At 35.6% G+C, this 22,669-nt stretch overlaps 1 protein-coding gene across 1 annotated transcript in view; it reads right to left on the bottom strand.

Moving 5' to 3' along the window:
- Positions 1-22,669, bottom strand: part of LOC150100755 (FRAS1-related extracellular matrix protein 1-like) — a 198,325-nt gene that overhangs the window by 108,822 nt on the left and 66,834 nt on the right. The window contains exons 4-5 of the mRNA XM_090401883.1: positions 18,952-19,225; positions 7,935-8,176 (exon numbers count right to left, since the gene is read on the bottom strand). Of these exons, the coding sequence (XP_090258009.1) occupies positions 7,935-8,176; positions 18,952-19,225 (516 nt within the window). The remainder of the gene's footprint in view (positions 1-7,934; positions 8,177-18,951; positions 19,226-22,669) is intronic.

Raw genomic sequence — 22,669 nt, 5'->3', positions numbered from 1 at the left:
TCTGTAAGAGTAAAAGCTGACTTATTTGCCAGGAACTTTTGATATGCTTTCTTCTTTTCCTTCACTGCCTCTTTAACTTCCTGTGTCCACCAGGGAGTTCTGATTTTTTTATCCTTGCACACAACCTCACCACATGCCTCTCTGGCAGAATCAATCAATGTTTCCTTCAGAGTTTGCCACTGAATCTCCAAGGTTTGATTCCTGTTCTCAAACTCTTTCATTTTCTTTTCAATAATATTTCTGTATTTTAGTCTACAGTTCATATCTGAGAGCTGCTCAACTTTTATTCGCTTTAAAACTTTCTTACATGTTATTCTTTTCAATATGAAATTTAATTTTATCCTGCTCAAGACTAAATAGTGATCACTTCCAATTTCAAATCCTCTGTACACTCTGGTGTCCTGCACCAGGGAGAAAACATCACTATCAACAATAACATAGTCAATGAGACTTTTCTTATTCCTAGCCTCTTCTCTCCATGTGAATTTGTGCACATTTTTATGTTGGAACATAGTGTTAGTAATAACCAGTCCATGTCCTGAGCAGAAATCCAACAGATATTTGCCATTATTATTAGCTTTGCTCTCTTCTCCAAATTTTCCCAAAATATTTTTGTATGTCTCACAATCATTTCCTACTCTACTATTCAGATCCCCAACAAGGACCAACTTTTCCTTTTTCATTGTGTCAGTTGCTTTTTCTAAAGCCTCAAAAAATTCCTCCACTTCTACCTTAGTAGAACCTTCTGTGGGACCATAGGCACAAATAAGTCTCATTGTCCAGTTCCCCATTCTCATATTTGCCCACATTACTCTACTTGAGACTGACTGCCATTCAAGAAGATTAGCCTCATATTTTGTGTTGAATACTATGGCTACGCCTTCTTTTCCTTGATTGTCATTGCCTGAATATAACATTTTGTATTTATTGCTCAGAAAGATCTCACCAGTTTTGGTCTTTTTTGTTTCAGTCACCCCTATTATGTCGATCTTGTACTTATCTAATTCCTCAGCTAGCTCCATTTCTTTGCCATTCAGGCTTCTTACGTTGATAGTACCGATCTTTAACTCTGGTGATGTTGAGTTGGGGTTTGTTTTCAGATTTGTTCCAGTAGCTGACTTTTCGCTGTTCGCCCTGGTTCCCTGGCGAAAACAACGGGGGCCTTGTTTAACCGGGCGACGCCCCAGCCGGCATGAAATTTTGTCATGTTGTACCATCATTTTTTATTTTGGTTTAACCAATAAGAATACAATTTGGTCGGCTAAATCCCAAATTGCCAGCCCATCCTCGTTCGTTCAGTATCAAAGTAGATACCCAACAGGGTGCACCACGAGAAGGTGAGGATTGGACATTAGGTCAGAAGCCCTGGTCGGTTCTCCGCATTCCTTTAAAGGCTATGTGGAGGTCTCCTCTCAGTTATACAGCTTTGACCCTTAAGCACCCCTAATAACTCATTAATTCATATTAATTTCATGTTATTTAATATTATTAATTAATATCTTTATTTCAATCATGTCTCCTAAAAAATTCCCTTTAATACTTAGTGATATAACATCACAATGGCTTGTTCTTTTTTTAAATGATCTATTGTTAGTATTCCACCTTGCATTTTTTTAAAACTGTTCTTGTAGTGCCACTGAAGATGGTCTGCTATTTCCAGACCGAAATATTTGGTTAATTAAATATCTTTCTTGTGTTTACGTGCTTATATTATTCAGTCTATAAGTAAATAATTATTTATTGACTCACTGCTGATATTTCGCTGGTGTTATAACCAGCATCTTCAGAGCACAAAAACAGTTTGTCACAGTACGCAAGACTGCAACAACATGGTGTAACAAAGGGACTAGTTTAACAAAATTGTAACAACAACACAAAGACTCAAGTCCTAATTAGGAGCCTGCTATATAAATAAATAAATTAAAAAAAAAAAACAGAGACAGAAAGCAGGTACTATCTATGTCTTAAGATGACTGTCTCCCAAATCTTAAGCAAATTTATACAGACATATTTGTTGAGATTCGGAGTATGTTTCAAGTCTTCTGTTGCTTCTAACAACAATCTCTCTGACTTGTAAAAGCTTCTGTGCAGTACCTTTGTTTTCTTCCAGTTGATCCTGTGTGCAGGGGTATCCAAAACATGGTCTGCTAGGCCCGACTTGCCATAGTGCAGGATGTATCTTTTATGTTCACTGTTGCGGATGTCCACAGTTCTTCCTGTTTGACCATAGTAAGCTTGATCACATGAGCAGAGTACCCAGGATATATGGAGCACCAAAAATTCACAAACAAGGTACACCCTTATGCCCTATTGTAGATAGTATAAATAATTCCACATACAAACTGGCTAGACATTTAGCTAAGCTACTAGCCACTCTCACAAACAATTCTCCCTCCTTTGTCAAAAATTCTGCCCACCTAAAAAAGTATTTTAGAACACCATACCTTAAAAAGCTCAGACTTAATGGTGAGCTTTGATATAACCTCACTATTCACAAATGTACCACTAATTGAAACCCTTAATCTGCTAAAGTCATGCTTTCCCCTTGATTTATTTGAACTATTTAAATTCACAATACATGCAGGATATTTCACATACAAACAATTACATGGAACAGCTATGCTCTCCTTTCTCCTCCCCCCCCCCCTTTGCCGACTTCTACATAGAACACCTGGAAAACTAGAATCTGGAAACTAGCTGTCAACAGTCATTCTCAAACCAACACTTTGGCTATGCTATGTTCATGATGTGCTTGCTATTTGGCCACATGGCCCAGGCACATTGGATACATTCTTAGAGCATTTAAATAGCCAACATCCAAAAATCCACTTTACAATGGAACTGGAAGCTAATAACTGCCTGCCCTTCCTGGATACACTAATCACACATCTTCCAGATGGTTCCTTATCATTCTCGGTTTTTAGAAAACCCGCACATACAGGGAGATATTTACACAAACAATCACACCATCACCCTTCTGTCCATGCAGTTAGCCTAGTGGCTATGTGCTTCACAACCATATGCCTGGGGAAGGAGTGTTCTAGGTTCGATTCCTGTCAATGAAATGAGGAGCTTAAGGATCTTCCTCAGCCGTAGCCAAGTTAGCTGGTCTTGGACGTGGACAGCAAGGTTTTTCCCCCAGTTTATCTGGTGTTTTTTATCCCACAAGCAGGCAAACTGGCTCTGTGAACACACATGGATACAGTCAGGAATACTTAAGACAATCCCTCCAGCCATAGGTCTGAACTGTCAGCTATGCAGATCCCGAGCCCAGATAAAAATAGGGGGGGGGGGGATTGAGGTGACGCCGTACCACCCTGTAAAAGGGGCTCATGGACGTTGAATTGCCATATGAAATGAATGAATGAATGAATCACTCTTCTAAACAGTATGGTATCTTAAAAACACTAATCCACAGAACGAGAGCAATCTATTCCAATGACAATGCTCTTGCTGCTGAACTGGCTCACTTACGCCACACCTTCTTGGCCAATGGCTATAATCCCCATAAGATAAACCAAATACTAAATGTTCCTAAGAAACCCCTCCCACTATCTACCACGGAGAACTACAACAAAATAGTCACCATCCCATACATTAAAGGCACGTCGGAAAAGATATCTAGAATTCTCAATAAACATCAACTACACACTGTATTCAGACCATGTGTCAAATTAGCAACTCTCATCCATTCACCCAAGGACAGCATCCCTCGTTTATCACATCCAGGAGTCTACGACATACCCCACTCATGCGATCAAGCTTACTATGGTCAAACGGGAAGAAATGTGGACATCAGCATCAGCGAACATAAAAGATACATCAGGCACTATCACTATGGCAAGTCGGGCCTAGAAGACCATGCTTTGGATACCCCCTGTATACAGGATCAACTGGCTGTATAAATTTGCTTAAGATTTGGGAGACAGTCATCTTAACCCTCCTACTGGCCAAGGTGGATGAAATAGCAAGACTACCCCAGACTTTTTCATGGATCAAAACTTCATCGGCATTCTATCTTTTATCAAGTATTTCCCCTCATCTGTTGTTAATCCTTAACAGCGATTTGAGAGCCATTAGCGGATTAACTGTGGTCGAGCGACTTTTGTGTCACTTGTCTTTACATGTACTCTGTTACTTCGAATTTTCTTCACTGTACTTGGATATTTGATCGTGTTTTTTTTTTTTTGCTGAACAATTTATTTATTGTCTCTCTTTCCAAAAATAGAAGTTTCACATCTGCTAAAATAAATAATCAATCCTGAAATGACCATAGATCAGCCTTTGCAATGAATATACTTTAGTAATAGTTAATTTCCTCCACTTTACTGACAATATAGATTCTTTTTTGTGAATTTTCAAATGTTTGTTTGCATTTAAAATATTTTGTCAAATATTTATATTTTTAAATAACATTTAGTGAAATAAATATGACATTTTGCTTTCTTTCTTTGCAAAATAACTTTATATGGATTGTCACATTTCAATTTCAGGAATGATTGTTTTTTTTTTTTTTTGATGAACAACAAATGATTATAAACTGCATTACTCGGTTTCTGATATTGTGTCTTTTTTAGTATCAAAAATTTATACCTAATGGTATTTTTATCAGAGACTCTTCACCTTCCTCTGCTGAAAATTGCAACAGAGGGTTTTTTTTTTGTAGGATGCACATTACTAAAATATCCAGTGCTTAACCACTGTAGATATGTTGAAAATATAATAGGAAGGATATCCTGTATGGAATGATTAAAAATTTATGCTCATTTTTAGGATTTTTTTACTGCAACCCCCCCCCCATCTCCTGTCCTGGAACTGAGTTTCATAACTACTTTAAATTTCTACAGCTTTGAAAGCTTTCAGACAGTATTCAAAATCTCTTATTTCAGTTTACCGTTTTGACAAAAGAAATAAAGCAATAATATTGTTGTATATCAAAGCTTCTAATTCTGTACTCTTTCTTTGAATCTGAAATCAGCGGTCTGCTGAAATTATTCTAAGATTTAGAAATACTATGCTGTATTTTCAACATGTAAAACCCACACAAAAAAATTTCAATTGTGTTATTTCTGTTTATTTTTCTTTTTTAAAAAAAAAAAATCTAAATATTACTACTTCTATTTCTGCTGATTGCTATTTCTGAAATACGTCTTAGAAATGCTGGACAATAATCCTCTTACCTAGAGGAAAAGCTATAAGTCATAGATTACTCTTTTGAGAAACACAAGACAGAAAGTTTCCGAGAAGTCGCACTAAATTGCCTCAAGCAAGAATGTCTTGTTTCGTTTTCTGTTGTTCAGATATCCTAACACAGTAAAACTGACATTTCTTTTACAGGCTGATGAAGTATTTATGCCAAAAATGATTTCTTTATTTATAGTGATCAATTTCACTTTTATTATCGAAAAATTCTAAATTATTTGATAATTATCTTGAAAAAAATTACTGCTATTGCTACTGCTGCTCTTGCTTGCCATCTCACAAATGAATTGCATATTGGGTATACTTTCTAATATTTCTTTCTGCCCAGTAACAAGTTGTAGACTAATGGAGATTACTAACTCCCCCCCCCACTGGGAACCAGATCAAAAGAACATGCCCAGAAGGCAGCACACTAAAGTACCTCGTGCAATAACTGAATATTTTACAGGCACAAATTCCTTGTTCTGCTTTTCCATCTTTCTGATTGATTAGCAGACATTCGAAGCATATTCTGATATTGCATTTGCAGGATGACATTTTTAAATATTAATTTCCCCTATTAGCCAACGTCACATAACTTCCTGAATTATAATATTGATGATCTGAGATAAGTCACTGCTGATAGCAAACACCTCAGCAGCATCCCTGCCTACTTGATTGGTGAAACTGGAGAAGGGGAACCAATATGAGTTGTAGACATTGAAGTCCCCAAGAAGAATGACCACACTTCAGAGAGAGAGAGAGAGAGAGAGAGAGAGAGAGATAGTTAGCTCAGATGGTTGATGGAGTTTGGAAAGCAATAGAGAGAGAGAGAGAGAGAGATAGTTAGCTCAGATGGTTGATGGAGTTTGGAAAGCAATAGAGAGAGAGAGAGAGAGAGAGAGAGAGATAGTTAGCTCAGATGGTTGATGGAGTTTGGAAAGCAATAGAGAGAGAGAGAGAGCATATGAAAAGGACAGGTTAATATGGTAGAGAAATTTTGAGCCAAAGCAGATCAAACAGTGGGAATTCAAGGATTTGCAGTCTCTGACTGGTATGTGGATTCTTATGAATGCATAAGTGCTGCCCTTTTGACAGAAAGAGCTGTATAATGTATAGTTTGGGCAGTTAAGGTGGACAATGGCTGTTGCCTATTGGGGTTCTGATAGGAATAACGCTTCTAGTTTAGATGACTGTAGGTGGCGGTGCACATCATTTATACTGCTGTTTAGACCATGGATGTTGGTGAAGAGGATGTGAAAAAAAAATTTTTTTTTTTTTGGAAAGAATTAATGTTGATGGGTTGTTGTTGGTGGATCTTTGATGTTTTCTGTGGATGGATTTTTTGTTTTTTTATGAGTTTTTTGTACTATTTTTTTTGTGGGAGAATTTTTGAGATCCGCAGTACAATCACATTTCTTTGGGTTGTGGTTTATTGTATTTTGAGGAAGACATAAAGAGGAAGTAGGGCATGCAGTGAGAGGTGGCAGACTCGCAAACATACTGCCCACACAGAGGGAATCCGGTCTCCTGTCCATACGTGGCCTCGTCAGTTCCCCCTGCAGTCACAGTATTTGGTTCCTCCAGTCATGAACTGGCAAAATACATGGCTGCAGGATTTGACATTGGCTGATCGGGACGCCTCCAGATATGTTACTAGCTGTTTTGAGCTCGTGTACTATCCAGCAGCCTGTGGAACTGTTTACTGCTGTATCCTCAAATGGGGGGAAGGGTCCTGGCCCCTTACAGTGAGATTGTGTCATTGAGAGTGTCACTCTCACTGCAGTGTGATATCACTACCAGCAATAATATCATCAGTAAGACTTCATAATTATGTCTTCTCTCTGTGTGAATTTGGGTACATTTATACATTAAAATATGGCATTAGTTAATCACTAGTCCAATGTTCCTGAACAGAAATCCAACATTACTTATTATTAGCTTTGCCCTTTTATCAAAATTTTTGAACATTCCTATATGTCTGGGTTTCAGTTGCTACTCTACTACTATTTAGATCTTCAACAGAGACCAGCTTTTCCATTATCTTTATGTCAGCTGCCTTCTCCAATTACTTGAAAAATTCCTTCACTTCTTCCTTGAGAGGGCTTTTTTTTTGTGGAAACACAGGCATAAGTAAGTTTCATTTTCCAATTCCCCAGATTGAAATTTGCTACATTACTCTAATTGAAACTGCCTATCAATCAAGACATTTTTCTTTCGTGCTGAATGCTATCACTAGTGATTCCTTTCTCTGATCATTATTGTCCAAATATCACATCCTATATTTATTATTTAGCAAGATCTCACTTGTTTTAGTCTTCTTCATCTCAAAGCACCAATTATGTCCAGATGATACTTCTCTAGTTCTTTTTCCAGTTTTTCATCTTTTCTGTGGGTGTTTCTTATGTTTATGGTGCCTATCTTGAAATCTTTTGATGTTGAGTTTGTTTCAGTAGCTTAATTTTCACCGTTTACTCTAGTTTCCTGATAAAAATAGTGAGGCATTATTTAACCAAGCAACGTCCCAGCTGGGATGAATTTCATTGTTTGTTTTCATAATGCCATAATAATAAAATAAACAAGATTATTTACTATGCCAATATTTCACTGGATTTCAAACCAGAGCAGAAAAACAATTTTGTTTTTATTTTGGTTTAACATTTATATTACTGTATATGTGTGTAATATTAAACATATATAATGTTAAATTAAATATGCATTTTAAACTAAATTTTGAAATGGGGTAATCATACCTGATTGTTAACTGGGAAGACTGTTATATTGAATATCTGATCATTAATAGTGTTCCCATGAATATCTGCCACAGAATAAACAAATTGAAAAAATAAAGGATAGGGACCAATATCATCTTGTGATGGAAGATACCCCACTTTATAATGATTTATCTCCTCCTGTGTAAAAGTTAATATGGAAGAAAGGTTTGAGTTTCTTGAAGCAATAAATTGGTCAGTTAGAGATACCAGTTTCCCTATACCTGTAAAGAAACCAATATAACAAATAAATTATTTTTCCATAAGTCTTTAAGCATTATAACAAATTTTATGAGATATTTCTTTTTATATTAAAAAGATATAAATTGCACAAGCACAATTCTGCCAAAAATATTTCTGAATTTGAAAAAAAAAACAAAAAAACTTTTTAATTTTTGTTTAAATTATTATTATTATTATTATTATTATAATCAATTGATCAAACTTTATTATTCATACATAATATTGGCAATATTTACATATATTTTAATTAATTTCTACTATTAAGAAATTTCTACTATCATGCAAACCACCTCTACCAACAGTTACAACATCATTAAAAACACCATCAGCCATTTTTCTCCCAATTCCACAAGAAGAAATTACTACACAGGATATCTATCACATATATTAGCAACTCTAAACATATTGCTTGTTCCTCATGCCCTAAAGAAATTTCATCTTGCAGACATGTTTAAGATTATGAATCAGATAAGCTCTTTATTACCCTCTTCAAAACATAAATTGGTATAACCGTTATAGCTACCTGGAGTATAACATTATAACCGTTATACTCCAGGTAGCTATAACGGTTATACCAATTTATGTTTTGAAGAAGGTAACAAAGAGCTTATCTTTGTTATGATGAATCAGATAAGCTCTTTGTTGCCTTCTTCAAAACATAAATTGGTATAACCGTTATAGCTACCTGGAGTATATAAAATTCCCTGTAATTGTAATTTGTAATAAATCTGGCCTGGTTGGCTGAGCAGTTAGCATATTCGCTCTCCATCCAAAAGGCTGTGGGTTTGAATCCCACTATGGGCATGGATGTTTGTGATTGTCTGTAACTGTAGTGATAGTGGCAGGCAGTAGATGGCATTGGTGTAGTTGCGGTTAATTGTAGTTGGTGGATTGAGTGGTGGAAACAGAGAGTTGTAGAGTAGGTGCCCTCCTTCAATGAGTCTTTGGACTTCCTGGAGGTGTCACGTAATAATAGTAACAGTAATAATTTGTCTTATCTTACATCAAACAAATGGGCCAATTCATTGCAAAACACTTTTCAGAACAGCAATCAGTGGTGACTTGTACATAAGCATTGTGACACTCCCAAGGAAAAAATGTAAAAATTAAATTTTGTTTGTGTATATAAATAAAACAATTCCTACAACATTATATAAATGCAATACAACATGTTAAAGGTTACAGCTTATGTTTTGACATTGATTCAATAGTTAATAATTGGAATTGTTCGATTAATGCTTTAGATTATGAAACAAATGCACTGCGATCTAATGCAGTGTCAAAATTATCACGTTAGGCCAATTGCAGCTAGCCTCGCTGATATTCGTTTGCGCTTCTCATTGCACGTTACAAGAGATTCCGACACTGCTCGTTTGGCCAGTGTATTGTATGCTTGCGAGCATTATTTCTGTGAGATATGAAACTTTTATTATTGGTGTTTGTTCGTAGTGAGGGTGAAATATTTTAATAAAGCAATTTCTTAATATGTAAATTTATTTATTAACAAATTGGTTACTGATTAGTAAAAAAATAATTTTATTATTATTATTATTATTATTATTATTTTGTATATGCAGCCCCCCCACTTAAAATTTTCAATGGACGCCACTGACAGCAATCTTTAACTGAACTCAAAAATCTGTCCTTGCTGAACATGAAATTAACAATACTAGCCATAGGATCCTCTGGAATGAAGCTAAATTACTACACAGAATCAACTGAAAATTTGAATGTCTTTTCAAAGAAAGTGGTGAGATTCTTCTTCACTCTCCAAACATCAATTTCAAAGAGGAACTATTGTCTATGCCTAAATTCTGGGAAATTGTTATCAATAACTGTATTACTTAATTTTTTTTTCTAATATACATACATACATACATACCAATATGAGATCCTAATGGTATAATATTTACCTAGCACTCTTGCAATAGCATGCAGAAAAAAAATACATATCTACAGTTGCTTGCAATGATGTGTTTTTGAATTTTGCATTATTCACTTTTTAACAAGGATGATGGGTTAAGCTACTTAAATTGAAATATCTATTTATTAACTATAATTTACTAAGCATTTTTATGTTTTTCATATTTTTTTATGGATACTACAATATAGATGATATAGAAATGCTGCGGGATGATTCAAAAAAAAACAATGTGGGCAAAAGATAATGGTAAGAAAATAAAATTTTCTTAAGGGTTTTTAAAATGAAGAAGCAGAAAGGGAAATGGCCCCAGTCGAGCATGAAGAGATCACATCGAGTGAGTGGTATCAGTGGAACTAGCTGTAGATCCAGAAATAAGCTGTTGTGTTTGTATACAAATGCTAGAAGTATAAGAAACAAGGCAGATGAAATGGTTGCACTAATTCCGTCTGTTCACCCAAAGATTGTCGGAATAAGTGAGACATGGTTGGAAGAGGATGACATCCTGACAGGACAGAGATGGAAGGGTATGATGTGTTTCGTGAGAACAGAAGGGGTAAAAAGGGAGGGGGAGTGCTATTGATGATAGAGAAAGACTTATGTCCATATAAAGTAGAGATGCAAGAGGGAAATAGTGCTAGTGGTTTTGAGGCAGAATGGTGTCAGATAGAGGTGAATGGAATCAAATACTTGGGATGTTGTTATAGAACAGCTGATGTGGATGGTGGTGATAATGAAAGGTACAATTGAATTAGCCAAGTAAATAAGAAAAGAGTGATCATTATGAGTGATTTTAATTATTTCAATATAGACTGGAATGATGAGATAGCAACTGGAAGTAAAGAAAATGAGTTTTTTGAGTTTTTGAGGGATAACTACCTCAGACAGCATGTAAAAGAGGGCACACGAGGATTGAGGGTCTTGGATTTGGTCATCTCATCAGAGGATGTAATTATAAATGAGGAGTCAAATCATCCACCAATTGGTGAGGGTGACCATGAGGTAATTACCTGGGTGGTTGCTAGCAGTGCGAGGACCTCTGTGAGAAAAGGATATATGTGGAACTACAAGGGGGGTGATTATGAAGAGCTCAGGAAACAGCTTGCAGGTGTAGCATGGAATGAGGAGTTAGCTGGAAAAGAGACCAATGAAGCTTGGGGGATTTTCAAAAACTGTTTAGTAGATGCAATGTCTAATGTATTCCAAGGGTGAGAAGGTTAAATAAGGTAGGTGTGAGATGGATGAATAAAGAGATCAAGCATGCGATACAGAGAAAAACGGCATTGTGGAGGCAGCATAAGAGAAGTGGAAATAACCAATTCCATGAGGTCTACAAAGACCAAGCAAGGAGGGTGACTTGGTTGGTGAGGGTAGCTAAAGAGAGGTATGAACAGTAGTTGGCTAATGAAGCCAAAAAGAATCCAAAGGAGTTCTTTCGATATGTAGCCAGCAAAAGAAAGAATAATTATGGAAGGATGGCATTGATTGGAGAAAATGGAATAAAGACAGCTGATGTAGAATTTGTGGTGGAGATACTTAATGAGCAGTTCATAAAGATCTTTCAATCTTGTGAATGTGACTTCATGGAGGGATTGAGAGCAGTTGATGATGGGGAGGAGAGACTGACTGTAGGTGAGCAACAGGTGTATTTGGAGTTGAGTAAACTAGATGTTAATAAGGCTGTGGGATTTGATAATATATCGCCATGTATTCTGAAGGAATGTGCCAGGGAGTTGACACCTGCCTTGACATATTTTTTTAATATGAGTCTTGCACTCAGTCAAGTTCCTAAGGAGTGGAAGATGGGCAAGATTGTGCCTCTTCATAAAGGAGTTGATCGAACTCAAGCATCAAACTATATGCCTATCTGTGTATCAGGTGTTGTGGTTAAATTGTTAGAGAAGTTTGTGAGAACTAGGATCTAGAGTTGGGTTGATAACAATGGTATTATCTTTGATGGACAGCATGGATTTGCTAAAGGGAGGTCATGTTTTAGTAATCTACTTACTTATTACAATAAAGTGACTGCTTCCTTGGACAGAGGAAAAGGATACACAGTAATATACTTGGATTTCACAAAGGCTTTTGATAGAGTACCTCATGATAGGATGACAGTCAAACTAAAGCAGATGGGGTTGGATATTAGATTGGTGCATTGGATTGGAGACTGGCTATCTGATAGGTATCAACAAATTGTGTATGGGGGGAACGATATACAGGAAAAGGAAAGTCACTAGTGGAGTGCCTCAGGGGTCTGTTTTAGGTCCATTACTGTTTAACTTGTATCATAATGATATAGGTGAAGATTTGGATGGAGATATTCAGTTGTTTGCAAATGATGCAAAGTTGGGATGAACCATGAAGTGTAATGAAGATGTTGTGGCCTTATAAGAAGACTTGAATAAATTTGAGTGATTGGGCACGGAAATGGGGATGTGAGTTCAATGTTGCAAAATGTAAGGTTTTAAAAATTGGAAAACAAAGATGGGATGCAGAATTTATGCTTGGTGAGAATATAGAGAATATATTGTTGGAGGTAGAGGAAATAAGAGATCTGGGGGTGATAGTGGATAAGGATCTAAAATTTAGGGGGACACATCACCAAAATTGTGAAGACAACACAAAGGCTTCTGGGAATGATGCAGAGGACACTGACGTGTAGAAGTAGGGAGATTCTTGTTCCGTTATATAAGGCTTTGATTAGGCCACACATGGACTATTGTGCCCAGATTTGGTCACCTGGTTTTCATAAGGATGATGTGGGAAAGGGTCCAAAGGAGACTGACTTAGGTAGTTTCTGACCTCTGGAATGTCGAGTATGAGGAAAGATTGAGAAGATGTAATTTGCAGAGTCTGGTGGACAGGAGGAAGAGAGGAGATATGATAGAAACCTACAAGTTGGTAAGGGGTTATTATAGGATCAATGCTGGAGAAGTTTTACAGAGAATAGTGGGTACATCTGTCATAAGCATCCATGTGAAATTGCAAGTCATTCTATTACGTAGTTTGTTTTATACAGCTGTTTTATACTTTATACTTTTTTTATACTTTTTCAAGGGATACAGAGTATCCCTTGAAATGGATAAAATTGAGTATCATGCGATTATTAAATTCTTTGTAAAAGAAGGTTTAATGCTAAAAGAAATTCATTCGAAGTGCATAAAAGTTTTATGGGCACTCTTCTCCTTTGATTTTAACAATTAAGAAATGGGCTGCTGAGTTTAAACGTGGCCATACTAGCCTTGAAGATGATTGATGTGAAGAAGGCCGAAAAGTGTAACAGCACCAGAAATCACTGATTAAGTGCACGATATGGCATTGGATGACCAGCAAGTCAAAGTGCATGAAATTGCTGAGACTATAGGCATTTCAAAAGAACGTGTAGGATATATTTTGCATGAAGAATTACAAATGAAAAAGCTTTGTGCAAGATGGGTGCCGCACTTGGTAACAGCAGATCAAAAACGCACTTGCATGAAAATCTCTGAACAATGTTTGGAGCATTTTAACAAGAATAAAACTGATTTTGTGCATTGATTTTATTACTATGGTTGAGACTTGGATTCACCATTACACACCAGAATGAAAACAGCAGTCAAAACAGTCAAAACCAGTTCTTCAGCACCAAAGAAGACAAAGTCAGTTCCATCAGCAGGAAAGGTCATAGCATCAGTGTTTTGAGATGCTAAAGGCATTCTGTTCATTAATTATCTTGAAAGAGTAAAACAATAACCAGGGATTATTATTTCGACCTTTTAACCAAACTAGACGAAAAAATTCTTGAGAAAAAACCTGGTTTGCAGAAGAAAAAATCATCTTTCATCAGGACAATGAACCTGCCCACAAAGGCGTTTTGGCAATGGGAAAATTAAGGGATCTGCACTATGAATTTGTTGGAATGAACATCCAACTTATTTCCCAGATTTGGCTCCTTTTGACTTCTATCTCTTCCCAAAACTAAAACTCTTCCTCACTGGTCAGCATTTTTCTTTGAACCAAGAGGCAATTGCAGATGTAGAAGGGTATTTTGCAGATCTTACTGAGAGCAACTAAAGGGATGGGTTAATGGCACTGGAGCATTGCTGGAATAAATGTATTAGTCTTAAGGGAGATTATGTTGAAAAATAAAAATAATTCTGAAATTATAAATTCGTTTTTTCATTGTTAGGCTGAGAACTTTTCTCACCATCCTCATACATACTTGTTCCAGCATTTCATATTTCTTGGAAGTGGTTACTATTATTATTTCTTATCATTACTTGAGAATTTCCATGGATTCCAAGGACTCAATGTAGAAGGCCTTTACTAAATACAAAGCGCCTATTATACTTCTCCTTGAACTCATTCACTGAAAAGTATTCATGATGACCAGCAACCTATTCGCCACTCTGCAAGAAGGAAAGAAAAAAAAAAAAATCTAGTCCTCATACTCTTGCTAAACTACATTCTTAAACAATTTCCCATGTTATCTTGCTTCTTATCATATTAATTTTTTTTGCATTAATTCTATAGAACTCCTCAATAACATGTTTTTATCATATCACCTAGTTTCTGACTATCAATTAAACTTTGACTATTAATTCATAAACCTTAAGCTATCCCCTGAGGATAGCTTGAAGGTTTGTGGGAGCTTCCATACACCCTGTTGGTATAGACCAGTGTTTTTCCCAATGTTTTTTGGATCATGAATATTTGTTAGCAGCAATGGTAAACTCCACGAGTGAAGAAGAGGACATAATTTGGAGTAAAGTGGATAACAAACAATATTACACAGGAGCTACATGCGAAAAAGAGGCTATGGAAGAGATATAAGGAGACAGGTGAAGAGAAGATACATGAAGAATATAAGACACAGGCTAGGAGAGTGACTAGTATGGTAAGGAAGGCGAAACTGGAATAAGAGAAAAGATTGACCCTTAGATGCAAGGAAAATCCTAGGGAATTTTTTAGCTATGTGGCCAGTAGGAGGAGAAATGACTGTGGAAGAATGACATTGTGGGATAAAAATGGGAATAGAGTGACTGATGCAGAGGACATAGTGGAATTGTTCAATGAACACTTAATTGGAGTATTTCATCCTGGAGAAATCAATTTGAATACTAGAAGGATAGGGCAGGTTTGAGGTTTAGAGGTGCAGGAGAGTGTGTTCCAAATACTGAGTACTCTGGATGTCAGTAAAGCTATGGGACTGGATGGTATTTCACCACGAGTTTTGAGAGAATGTGCTAGGGAACTGACAGTGCATTTGACCTGGCTGCGGGAAAGGTGCCCATAGAATGGAAGGAAGGTAAGATAGTGCCATTGCATAAGGGCAGTAGCGGACTGGAAGTGTCTAATTATAGGCCAGTTTGTGTGTCATCAGTAGTTAGTAAGATCTTGGTGAAAGTAGTGAGGGACCATATACAGTATTGGACAGATGAGGGTAATATTATCTGTGAGAATCAACATGGATTTGTGAAGGGACGCTCTTGTTTTAGCAATATGCTAGCCTTTTATAATAAAGTTACAAGAGCATTAGATGAGGGAAAGGCATATACTGCTATTTTCCTAGATTTAGCAAAGGCATTTGACAGAATGTCACATGATAAGCTGATATTCAAGTTGCAGCACATGGGTCTGGATGTCAGATTGGTCAACTGGATTAGGATTGGTTGTCTGATAGGTATCAGAGAGTTGTGTATGGTGAAGCAATATCAAAGAGACAGAAGGTTACAAGTGGGATTCCACAGGGCTCAGTACTGGGACCTATATTGTTTAACCTTTATATCAATGACATTGTCGGTGGATTGCAATGGGATATTCAGTTGTTTGTGGATGATGCAAAGCTGGGAAGGGTTATTAGTAGTGCAGATGTGGTAGCCCTGCAAGAGGATTTGAATAAGCTAGATAGATGGGAAAATGAATGGGGGTATCTGTTTAATGCAGCAAAATGTAAGGTCTTGAGGTTTGGGAAACATCGATGGGATGCTGCATACTCTCTGGGAGGAGTTAAACTGGGGGAAGTAGGAGAGACAAGAGATCTGGGGTTAATGATTGATAGAAACTTGAAATTTAGGGGACATAATGCAAAGGTGGTGAAGGTAACACAGAGGATTGCTGCAATAATGAGAAGGACACTGACCTGCAGAGATAAAAGGGTTATCATTCCATTGTATAAGACTCTGATCAGACCACACTTAGACTATTGTTCTCAGATTTGGTCTCCAGGATTTGAAGGGGATAAATTAACTGTGGAAAGGATACAAAGACGGATGACAAAGATGGTTTCAGGACTGTACAAGGATAGTTATGAGGATCGGCTGAGGAAATGTGGACTGCAGAGTTTGGTGGATAGAAGAAAGAGAGGTGATATGATTGAGACTTTTAAAATGTTGAGAGGTGGTTACAGGGTTGACACTGGGGAGTTCTTTCGCTTGGTTGAACAGTAGGAAGACAAGGGGCCATCCCTAGAAGCTGTGAAAGGAGACTGTGAGAAAGAGGATGAGGAGTGGTTTCTTTGCATGGAGGGTGGTTGAACCGTGGAATGTGGTGAGAGCGAGTGGTCAATGCATTTAAGGAGTGGTATGATAGACCTTGTGTTTCATTGGAGGGACCTCCCTCAATGAGTCTTGATAGATTCATCGAGACTCATCAATGAGTCTTGATAGACTTGTGTTTCTTATAAAGGACCTCCAACGATGAGTCTTTTGACTCCATGGAAGCCTGAATAATAAAAAAAAAAAATAATAATAATAATAATAATGTCCTACCTCAATGGCTCAAAGATTTTGATGCCCCCCCCAGCATAATATTCAGCCAAGTTCTGAAAAAGTATAATATAAATAGGTACTTTAAATAAAAAAAAGGAACATAGGTAAAACTGTTTTTAATTTGACTTTCTTCAATGAATATAAATTTTATAGTACACTTTGTATATTACGAAACATAAATCGAACTGAATTCGGGAAAATAAAATCCAAGTTAATGCGATCCTTGAGCTTGATGTCTGCTGCAAAGTGTTTTTATTTGAGGTACTAATTTAGTCATTTTCAATCTCAAATCCCCATGGTTTGTGATATCCAGATGATTTCTTTTTTTCAGTAGCAAGTCATTTACAGCACTACAGCCACATTCAACTAAATATGATGAAGGAAAGGGCAACAGTATTTTTTTTCAAAACTAGTTGAATTTTGGTATTTCGTTTCTGTCTCATGAGAAAAGCCATGTTATTGTTCCCTTTATGTTGATTCTAATAGACTCATCATTTTGCTTTTCTGGGAGTTCTTCTTGATATTGTATTTACATTGACTGCTGTACTAGTGATGTCAGTTTTTTTTCTCAGAAAGTCAGGATTGTAACATCGACAATTTATCGCCGACAATGGTGAGTTTTTTTAGTATATCGGTTATGAAGTGACGAATGCAACATCATTTTCTAAATTGCCCCCAAAATATTCAAATTGCCCCCTTGTGGGGCATACGAACCACGTTGAGAGAAACACTAGTATAGACCACAGGGAGCAGCCCACAGACCTGTTACTATCTTAGTTGCTCACCTCTAGAGCCTCTCTACAGGAATCCAGCTGACAGGATCTGTGGACAGTAGTGTACACATGGCCATACCAAAACATTATCAAAGATATTTTCATCCCTTTGTGCAATATATCCTCTAAACTTCAACATCCTGTTGTTCATTACATAGCACACAGTCATTAACATAATACATCTTGTAATTTTGTAATTTTTTTTATCCCAAACTAAATAATCTTACAATTTGCCCACATTAAACTGGCATGGAAACTCTTACCCTTTTCTGATACTGCTAATCTATTGAAATTATCCTGCATTTCCAAACCTGGAAGAAGGATGTAGACATTAAGGCAGTGAATGATAGTGACAGTACAACAACAAGTGTAGCAGTTCCATTTCATGAATCTACACATGTAGATTCATGAAAGATGCTGCAAGAGCAAAGATCATCTAAATTAAGATGCTCCAATATGTATAAAACCAAAGAGAAAAGATTATAAGCATGTATGAATCTATTCTGTTTCCATTACTGTTATTTTTTCTTAATGTATTAATAATATATTTTGAGAATTATATTAATTCTTAACAATGCTACCTATATCAATCAAATGGCTAAATGGCTGTTATTGAAGCAAAGAGCCAAAATGGCATCAGATGGCCACTGAAAATTATTAAAAGAGGTTGGGGGGGGGGGTAAATATCTATTGTTATCTTATAAATAAATAGACAAACACTGCCATTTGAAACTTCTTTGAATGGAGATAGCTTCTTCAGTACATATGTGAGACCTGGATTCAAACAAAAAAAAAAGAAAAAGAAAAGGAAGAAGAAGAAAGAAAAAAAGAAAAAGAAAAGGAAGAAGAAGAAAGAAAAAAAAGAAAAGAAAAGAAAGAAAAGAGAAGAAAAAAGTATACAATACTTAAAAACATTTGTAATGTAAGAGTTCAGATGAATGATGAGAATCAGCTGGAAAGTATGAATACATATTTCGATAAGAATGCAACCTTCAACATGCTTTGTTTAGTAGTATACTAATTAAAGGACTGATTCGGTAAAGGATTCTGTATACACGTATATTCATCTTTTATATTAATTTTTCAATAAGATTTCACTGGCCTGAGAGCTGTTTATTCACTTACTGAAAGTGGATATTCATATAGACTATAATTCACTATTCACTGAAATAAATATTTTACTTAAATTAAATTTATTTTAACATTAAAAATGTTCCAGCAGCAGCAGGAAAAAAAAAACTCTCATTAGAAAATGTAATTACCAAAAAATGTAGGTAACTTAGAGAAAGTTATTCAAATTTAAACTAACTTACCAGAGTGTGTATGTGACAAAATAATCCTAGGAAATCTAGTTATATTATAAACAATTTCTGCATCTGAAGAATCATTATCCACATAATGTAATGATGCATTTGTAATAATTCCAATATCTGTTTCTTTAACTTCAAGAGATAATGTACATAAAGGATCTCTCACTGGTGGTTTATTTATATTTTGCAGAATGTATATAGGTATCCTATACAGTGGAGAGCTATTTGGTGGTTCACTTGAATCTTGTAGTATAACTTCAAATGTATCTGTGTTAACCTTCAAAAAATGTATAAGTAATGTTCAAGTATATAATTGTTTATAATCTGACAAGCCTTTTATTTCAGTAAAAAATAAATAAATAATAATAAATAAATAAATATAACACAAAAAGTTTAAGATATTTCAATAGCAATATTTATGGAATTGTAAAATACTGTACACTTAAAGATTTTAACTAAGAACTAACTTTTTTTTTTTCAATAAATAACTGTCATCAGAAAGAATAAGTAAGAGAAACTGTCAAGAAACTGTTTTTCTGGTTTAAAGATTTATAAAAACTGAGTTTGCAATATATGAAAGGAGGTATAAAGAATGGGAAGCCATCCCTGGAAAATTAATAAAACTGTAGTCGGTATAGAGAAAGCAAGAAACAGAATTTTCCCACTACAAGTGATTGTATGTGGAATGTGCTGCTATATTGCTCCTACATTCATTATCACCATATTAATGTTTAGAGGAAGAAACACATATCTAGGAATAATAATTACCTAACTAAATTTATTCGAATATTAAATTATTAGGCCAGTATTTCACCTTGGTCACCAAGACATTTTCATGAATGTAGAGACATACACTAAGCATTTGCAGATAGGCATATCAGAAAAAAGGCAGATCGTAAAAAATGATTGTAAAATTAGATATAATATAAGAATAAACATAAACTGATTGTAAAAAAAAAAAAAAAAGGATTCCATCACCACACTCTTGAGGTTGCCCTAACTGGCAACCTCAAGAGTGTGGTGATGGAATCTTACTAATGGCCTTAGATAATAGTCTCCCAGATTTTTGGTAACATGAGGCAGCTGAATTTGTTTAGATTTGGAGAATGTTGTATTGCTGTGATGGATTCTAGAAATAGTCTCTCAAATTTAAATTTTCTTCTGATAAAAGGGAGATTTTTTCATTGAATTCAGTGATTTGTATCCATGGTATGGTCTACTACCCCCAGAACAACTGTAATGGAGATTATGGACATAGTTTCTGTGTTCTCCCAGATGGATAGCAGTGGTGCACTCAGCATTTAATCTTTGGGGGAGGGGGGGGGAGTTGAGCAGTCAATTTGAGAATACACACTAAGCATTGCATACGAGCTATGACTGAGCATCTGCAGTAATTGCCAATACATGATACTCGTGATCTCCTCTGGCTCGGCTTGGGCAAACAAAGTAGTGCCTCAGCACTACTTAATTTGCAGTGGCCAGGATTCCCGATAGCTATAGGGTATTCCCACCTTATGTGACTGCTAATTCATAAGTAGCATAGAAATAGAAGACATGACACAACATAAATTTTTAAAAAAATGAATTTTAATTAGGAAAAGAATTTTAAAAATTTTTCTAGTGTTTTTTTTTCCCTTTTTCTTTTTTTTTTGGGGGGGGGGTCCCTTGGCCCCCTCCCTGGGTGTGCCAATGATGGATAGTATGTTAGTTTGCAGGAATAAAGAATCAGAATGAACTAGACAATGGCAAGGATATTTTGCTGAGCAGATAAGGGTAGCTAATTTTTGGTATGGCTTGAAGGAAGTCTGTATATCATGCTTTTTTAGAACATTCAGAAAAACATTTATATGCTCTAAAACTGTATGACAAACAGACTTCCTCCAGGCCATACCAAAAATTATCTATCCTTATTTGCTCAGCAAAAGATCCTTGCCATTATCTAGATCAGTGATGGCAAACCTTTTTACCCAGGTGTGTCAAACATCTTTTTTTTTTAAATATTGATGTTGTTGATGTGCCACTTGCATACATGCATTATAAATTTAATTACATAATCATAGATAGTGACTTATACATATCATAATAGGCTATTTATTTAATAGGACATTGATATAAAATCTATCAATTCATATTATACGATTCATTTAATAAAGTGAAATTACAAACTTACATTACATTTAATGACTTTTCTGTTGTTGAGTACTGGCAGAAAGTTGCTTTACAGAAGGACTATAGGGTACACATTTTAATGCTACACAGGCAGCGTTCAAATCATTGCTCAATCTATTTCTCCCTTTTGATTTGATACTATCTAAGGCAGAAAATAGAGTTTCACAAGAGTATGTAGAAGAGAAAATTGTCAGAAGAGCTTTAGCAAAGATTTTAAGAGCATGAAAGTTTTCGGGAAGGCTATTCCACACGGTTAGAATTTTACTGTCTGAATTTTTACACGCGGTATGCAGATGTTCCCGCTCAAGTACTTCTAATTCGTTTCTAAGAGCAATAAACTTTCTTTACCAGATATGATTACACTGGAAGTCGGCTAGTTGCATTTCTAGATCTTTTAAATCCAATGACTCAAAGCCATCTAATTTAAGATCCATGAATTCTGTTTCATCAGGATACTTTATGAATTGGATTGTTTGTTCCAACATTCGAAATTGCTCAAATCTAGAAGAAAACTGCTCAGTTACTGACTTTAAAACTTTGATAGATTGGTTGATATGTTGTTCATGATTTTTGGGGCTGGTTTCATTAAAAAAAAATTTCACTCTTGGGAAATACTTAAAATTGTTACTTTCTAAATCACGTTGAAATATTTTGAGTTTATTCTCAAGGCTCTAAAAACTTACTAAATAGCAGCTATTTAGTAGGTTTTGTTGCGACATCATCGTAAGTTGTTACTATTTGCATTATTTAACAAAATTTGCTGAATTTATTGCAACTATAAAAATGTTTTCATTATTTACTCAGATAAATTCAATATTTAATGCTGCAAATTATATTTTCTGTTAAAGTGGTTTTAAATATGTTTAGAACTTGTATTACTCAATCGAGAGACTTGGAATGCATGCATGAACGAATTTCACACAGAAGTCAAATGAAAACTTTGAGTTTATAATATATAAAGCACGTATTTATAAGTTTGCATCATATAATATTGCTAATAATTTTTATAAGTTTTTATAATATCATATGACTATGCAGAAATTATAATGATTAAGAGAGAAAATGTAAACTTAAAACGCTCGTTATTTATAGGTTAGTTACAAAATAAAATAGAAATAAGCTAACTACAAAATAAAATAGAAATAAGCTAACTATAAAATATAATTCTTTCAATGAACCGAAACCTACCTTCGCCTTAACCGAGAGCAATCTTACACGATTTATCGCAGTTTTTTCATCAGAATACCAATATCTTTCAACATTCAAGGTGTGTCACCTGAAACCCTCAAGTGTGTCAGTGCTGACACACATGTCATAGGTTTGCCATCACTGATCAAAATCCTACCAGTGTCTACAGTATTCCTTGCTCCTGCAAACTAACATACTATCTATCTGGGAAAACACAGAAACTATGTCTATTATCTACATTACAGTTGTTCTGTATGGTAATGGAATTTTTTATGCTCTAGGTTTTGGGTGATTGAATTTGATGAATGAGTGGAGAGTTCTGCTGATTTTGCAAAAGGGAAACCATTGGATAAAAAATCAAATG

Source organism: Typopeltis vanoorti, chromosome 12, assembly GCF_054136105.1.
Source record: "Typopeltis vanoorti isolate ZY-2024b chromosome 12, IOZ_Tvanoo_1.0, whole genome shotgun sequence".
Taxonomy (NCBI): Eukaryota; Metazoa; Arthropoda; class Arachnida; order Uropygi; family Thelyphonidae; genus Typopeltis; species Typopeltis vanoorti.
Note: the sequence above shows the minus strand (reverse complement) of the source record. Positions and strands in the feature narration are given on the sequence as shown.